This window comes from Piliocolobus tephrosceles, chromosome 4 (genome assembly GCF_002776525.5).
Source record: "Piliocolobus tephrosceles isolate RC106 chromosome 4, ASM277652v3, whole genome shotgun sequence".
Lineage (NCBI taxonomy): Eukaryota > Metazoa > Chordata > Mammalia > Primates > Cercopithecidae > Piliocolobus > Piliocolobus tephrosceles.
The window spans coordinates 151,069,870-151,075,869 of record NC_045437.1 but is presented as its reverse complement, the minus strand read 5'-3'; the positions used below and the strand labels follow the sequence as shown (position 1 = coordinate 151,075,869).

Here is a 6,000-nt window from a genome sequence, read left to right as displayed (position 1 = left end):
TCCTGCCTCAGCCTCCCGAGTAGCTGGGACTACAGGCACCCGCCACCTCGCCCGGCTAGTTTTTTTGTATTTTTTAGTAGAGACGGGGTTTCACCGTGTTAGCCAGGATGGTCTCGATCTCCTGACCTCGTGATCCGCCCGTCTCGGCCTCCCAAAGCGCTGGGATTACAGGCTTGAGCCACCGCGCCTGGCCGTTGCTGTCTTAAAATGGTTAATAATTTTTGAACAAAGGGCCTTAAAAATTAAGAATCTTGTCCCGAGTGAAGTGATGAACATACAAAGTTATGGAGCATAATCCTTTAACTCTGTCTCTTGTTACTTCATCCAAATATTTATTGACTGATAACTATTGTGTTAGGCTGTTCTTGCATTGCTAAAAAGAAATACCTGAGACTGTGTAATTTATAAAGAAAAAACAGGCTGGGTGCTGTGGCTTATGCCTGTATCCCAACACTTTGGGAGGCCCAGGCAGGCGGATCACCTGAGGTCAGGAGTTCAAGACCAGCCTGGCCAACATGGTAAAACTCCGTCTCTACTGAAAATACAAAAATTAGCTGGGCATGGTGGTGTGCACCTGTAATCCCAGCTACTCAGGAGGCTGAGGCAGGAGAATCATTTGAATCCAGGAGGTAGAGGTTGTGGTGAGCCAAGATCGCACCACTGCACTCCAGCCTGGGTGACAAAAGCGAAACTCCATCTCTTTCTGTCTCTCTCTCTCTCTCACACACACACCCCCCCACCAAAAAAAAAAAAAAAAAAGAAAAGAAAAAAGAAAAAATGTTTAATTGGCTCATGGTTCTGCAGGATGTATAAGCAAGGCCTGGGCATCTGCTCTGGTTTCTGGAGAGGACTCAGGGAGCTTTTACTCATGGTGGAAGGTGAAGCTAGAGCAGGCACATTACATGCTGAAAGCAGGAGCTGGAAGGGGTGAGGTGCCACACCTTTTTGTTTTTGAGACAGGGTCTCACTCTGTTGCCCAGGCTGGAGTGTAGTGGCACAATCAAGGCTCACTGCAGACTCAACCTCCCCAGGCTCAGGTGGTCTCCCCACCTGAGCCCCCCAAGTAGCTGGGACTACAGGCACACACCACCATGTCTGGCTTTTTTTTTTTTGAGACAGAGTTTTGCTTTTGTTGCCCAGGTTGGAGTGCAATTGAATGATCTTGGCTCCACCTCTGCCTCCTAGGTTCAAATGATTCTCCTGCCTCAGCCTCCTGAGTAGCTGGGATTACAGGCGTATACCACCATACCCTGCTAATTTTGTAGTTTTAGTAGAGATGGGGTTTCACCATGTTGCCCAGGCTGGTCTTGAACTCCTGACCTCAGGTGATCTGCCCGCCTTGGCCTCCCAAAATGCTGGGATTATAGGCATGAGCCATGGTGCCCAGCCTGCCTGGCTAATTTTTTTGTATTTTTTTGTAGAGATGGGTTTTCACCATGTTGCCCAGGCTGGTCTCAAACTTCTGGGCTCAAGCCATCAACCCACCTTGGCTTCTCAAAGTGTTGGGATTACAGGCATGAACCACCGTGCCTGGCCGATGCTACACTTTAAAACAACTACATTTCATGAGAATTCCCTTAGTACCGGGAGGACAGCACCACGCCATGAAGGATCCTCCTCTGTGACCCAAACACCTCCCACCAGCCCTACCTCCAACACTGGGGATTACATTTCAATGTGAGATTAGGATGGGAAAAATATCCAAAATTTATCAATTATGTTCTGAGTTAGCCAGCTGAAGTAGAGGGATGCCAAAGCCACTCTAGGCAGAGGGGACTACAGGAACAAAGACCCTGCAGCCAGAAAAGGACAGGTGTAATTGGACAAGAAAGACCTTGTCAGGGTTTGCCTTTTTCTTTTTGAGACAGAGCCTCACTGTGTTGCCCAGGCTGGAGTGTAGTGGTGCAATCATGGTTCACTGCAGCCTTGGACTCCCAGGCCCAAGCAATCCTCCCACCTCAGCCTCCCAAGTAGCTGGGACTAGAGGTGGTGCCACTACATCCAGCTATGTTTTTGTATTCGTTTTGTAGAGACAGGGTTTTCATGTTGCCCAGGCTGGTCTCCTGAGCTCACGTGATCCACCCATCTTGGCCTCCCAAAGTGCTGGGATTACTTGCATGAGCCACTGTGCCCATCCTCTTTTTCTGAAAGGTTGTTCTCTCCCCACTTCATGGTCCTACTGCCCTTTGTCAGCATCTCTTAACTACCACAGGCCCGCAGTACTTTGAATTACAGTGGGCACATTCACCCACAGATGTTCACTGGGCACTCCCTAGGGGATGGGTGATGTGCTGGGTGCTGTAAGAGATACAGCTCCTGCCTTCCAGAAGTTTCCATTCCCTTGGGGGAGAGGGAGATGTGAGGAGTAGAGGGTAAACACAGCGAGGGCAGGTCTCCCTAGCACCCTGCTCTCTGTTCAGCACAAGGCCAACAGTGGACATTGTTGTCTTGCATTTATTTCAGGTTCCTAGGCCAATACTGAAATCCATCTTGTTCATCATCCCGTGAGCAGAGGAAACATCGTTAGGGTTTTCTATACCAGGCTGATAGGGAGCGTGTAGTATTTTTTTGTGTGTGTGTTGTTTGCTTTGTAATTTTGTTTTGTTTTTGTAGTATTTACCATGAAGATAAGAAAGCATGAGAGTAAAATTCCCTAAATGACCAGAGGAATAGAGATAAAGTCAGGTCCCTCAAATTTGTTGGAGGAGGAGGACGAGCTGGGAGGGAGGACAAGCTGGGGGCGGGGCAGGAACAAGCCCAAAAAGGGACAGCTGCTGTGGTAAATGTCCTCACACCTGTAATTATAGGCTCACATCTGTAATTCCAGCACTTTGGGAGGCTGAGGAGGATCTCGAGCCCATGAGTTTGAGACCAGCCTGGCAACATAGTGAGGCTCTGAGTCTGTAGTTCCAGCTACTCCGGAGGCTGAGGTGGGAGGGTTGGTTGTCCAGGGATTTGAGGCTGCAGTGAGCCGTGATCGCGACAATGCACTCCAGCCTGGGCCATAGAGGGAGACCCCGTCTTAAAAAAAAAAAAAAAAAAAAAGAAGTCCTTGATCAAGAGGGCTTCGGGTGTCCCCATCTGTGGAGTGAGGAGACGGGTTAGGTGAATTCTGGGGGCGCTTCCACCTCACATTATGAAAGGTCCTGAGAGTCGGATTCTAGTTCCACTCTGTCCCGAAACTGTGGGGCCTTTCCTCAGCCTCCGCTTCTCCTTCTGTAAAGCCAGGTAGTGGGCCGAGATCACTCTTCCAGGAGCCTGTGACTCCGGGACACCTGTGACACTCTTGAGGGGAGGGTGCCCAGGACCCCGCGTCGCGACTCTGGGATTCCACCGGGGTGGGGGCCCGCGCGAGGCCGCGCCCCGAGCCTCACCTGTGCGCGGAGCCTTGACTCACCTGTCCTCCAGCAGCCCTCTCTGCCCGCGGGCTGTTCCAGGAGTCACCGCTCCTCCTCCCTCTCGGGGGGGGGGGGTCACTCCGGGCCTAAGCTCCCACTAGGGGCCGGGGAGGAAGGAATTCTGAGGTGGGCGGCGGGGAGGAAGAGGTCCCTCGGGGGTCCCAGCCCGGCGTTGCCAGACTCTCTTCGCGGTGGGGGCCCTCTACCCCAAAAGCAGAGGCCGGAACGGCCGGAAAGAGCGGGCGGGGCGGCGGCGGGAGGCGCCGGGAAGAGCGAGCCGGAGGGAGGTGCCAGGAAGGGCGGGCGGGGCCGGGGCCGGGGCGGGGGCCGCGGGCGGGGGGCGGGCCGGGGGCGGGGGCGCGGGGCGGCTCATTTCCTCCGCGTAGCCGGACCGGAGGGAGACAAAGCAGCGACCGTCATTTTCGGGCCTCCGGAATTTAGCGCTCACCCCGCTCGCCGCAGGTAACTTCATACCTCCCTCCTCGCGGGCGCGGTCTCTCGGGCCGGGCCGAGAGGGTCCTTGGGCCGGGCCGTCCCAAGCTGGGCCCTGCGAGCGGCGGGCTGGCGGGGCGCGGTCTCTTTGGCGACGTCGCCAGGAATTGGACTCCGGGCGGGCGTGGGACCCGCGTTGGGCCGGCGGCCCCTTTCCCTCGGGGCCCGAGTCTGGGGCCCGGGCGGGTACGGCCTGCGCTTCCCAGCGCTCGGGAAGTCGGGGGGCCGCCGCGGCTGGGGAGAAACCACAGGCCCCGCGCCGCCTCCGCTTTTCCTCTTGGAAAAGTTTTCTCGCGGTTTCTAAACTTTGTTGCCGCGGCCTCGGCGCGCGCAGCAGCCCAGCGCCGGGCCCCTTAGCCGCCTTCCTTCCCTGGGGCGGCGCGTCTGGGAGCCGCTTTCCGGAGAATTGATTGTCGTCCGACTCCGAGGCGTCCCTGCCCCCTCCCCCTTCCCGGCCGCTGAGATTTCCCGGTGGGGCGGCGGGGACGCGGGCGCGGCGAACCCGGAGGCTGGAGTCCGGGCTTCTCCCATAGAGCCTCGCGTTAGGCGCGCCACACCCGTGTGGACTTTTGGCGTGACCGTCCACCTGGACTCGGGGATTACTCAGCTTTCCTGGGCTTCTTGTTGGTTGGACGCACTTCGCTTTCAGCCCTGGTTTTCAAGAGTGGCATTAGAGATTTTTTTTTTTAATTGTTGTTGACTTTTAAAGGAGCGTGTGTGTGCGTGCGAGTGTGAAGCACTTGTTGGAAAAAATGTTGCCTGAATGAATGCCTGACCTTTGCTTGGCAGCAGTGGCTTCTCAGTAATGCAGGCGGCGGTTGGCACAATTCCAGGGTTGACTCCCTCTTAGTCCTCCTGCATCTTGGTCATATTTTTTTGGTATGTGTGTTTTGTACAGAGTTTACAATTATTTGGAAAAGAGCGAGATATGTTAAGTCTACAACTAAATTCGGGGTATTCTATATTTATGATGAAGGAAATGCTTACATCATTGTTGGGACTGGATAGGCATTTTGTGGAGCGGATATTTGTGTTTAGTTAGCAGTGACTTTTAAATACTGGACAGGTGGGTGTTACTTTAAGGAACGGAATTTGTAAATCGAATTAATTAGGATGTGTTATTTTGTTTTACAGGAAGAATGAAAAATGACTGTAGGAATTATCCATAGTTTCTGCCTAATTATTTACCCATCTGGACTTCTGAACAAACATTTTTTTTTTAAAGACAGGGTCGCCCCGGCTGGAGCGCGATCACAGCTCACCGCAGCCTCTATCTCCTGGGCTCAAGTGATCCCCCCACCTCAGCTTCCCAAGTATCTGGGACTACAGGCACGCGCCACCACACCCGTCTGATTTTTGTATTTTTGGTAGAGATGGGGTCTTGCCGTCTTGCCCAGGCTGGTCTCGAACTCCTGGGCTCAAGTGGTCCTCCTGCCTCGGCCACCCAGGCCTAAGCCAGGGTGCCTGGCCCCATCTAGATTTTTATTCAGTTAAAGAATAATTTTTTAATCCACTCAAGAGCTCACAGTGTAATAGGGGAGATACACACCCCAGGTATAGTACAGAGCGGACTGCAGTAAGTGCCATAACAGTACTAATGAAATTACTGTCTGAGTCGAATCTTACCTAATACTAACAACAAAAGAAGCTTGTGGAGGCACGGAGAGGGGCTAATAAGTTTTATTTGGATAAGTCCAGAAAGGCTTCCAGAAGGTGGTGGCATTTGATCAGGATGAAACGTGAGTCAAGTTTTTTTTAAGTGAAGGGAGAAACTCATGAGAAGCGTAAAAGGGCATAGGTGTTTGGGGAATTGTGATATCACTCTCTTGGCTTTCTTTTCCTTTTGGCTCATCTCAGTTTCTTTCTTTTCCTCGCCCTCTTTCCTCTCATACCCAAAGTATCTTTGTCCTCCACACCACTGATGTGGCATCACCTTCACTCCCATCAGTGAGATCTCATTTCATATAGTGACTTAGAGATGAGAGGTACCCTCCTCCTCCAAGATGAGAATCACTGCTTTGTGCAGTCTCTTCTGTAAGCAGCCTTATGTGGACTTTTACCAAGCCTTTATTTTGAGTGCAGATGTGTCTCCTGACCCACATGGTCACCT

The 6,000-nt window shown here is 52.9% G+C and overlaps 2 protein-coding genes across 4 annotated transcripts in view; one reads left to right on the top strand and one right to left on the bottom strand.

Annotated features, from left to right (window-relative positions):
• The window catches only part of LOC111530628 (synapsin-1-like), a 12,335-nt gene extending 7,253 nt beyond the window's left edge, over window positions 1–5,082 (bottom strand). Inside the window, exons 1-2 of the mRNA XM_023197908.1 lie at window positions 5,079–5,082; window positions 3,873–4,541 (exon numbers count right to left, since the gene is read on the bottom strand). Of these exons, the coding sequence (XP_023053676.1) occupies window positions 3,873–4,541; window positions 5,079–5,082 (673 nt within the window). The remainder of the gene's footprint in view (window positions 1–3,872; window positions 4,542–5,078) is intronic.
• Window positions 3,736–6,000, top strand: part of CTNNA1 (catenin alpha 1) — a 177,395-nt gene continuing 175,130 nt past the window's right edge. For all 3 annotated transcript variants that reach the window (XR_002727076.1, XM_023195287.1, XM_023195290.1), the window contains exon 1: window positions 3,736–3,860. The gene's annotated coding sequence lies outside the window, so the exon portion shown is untranslated. The remainder of the gene's footprint in view (window positions 3,861–6,000) is intronic.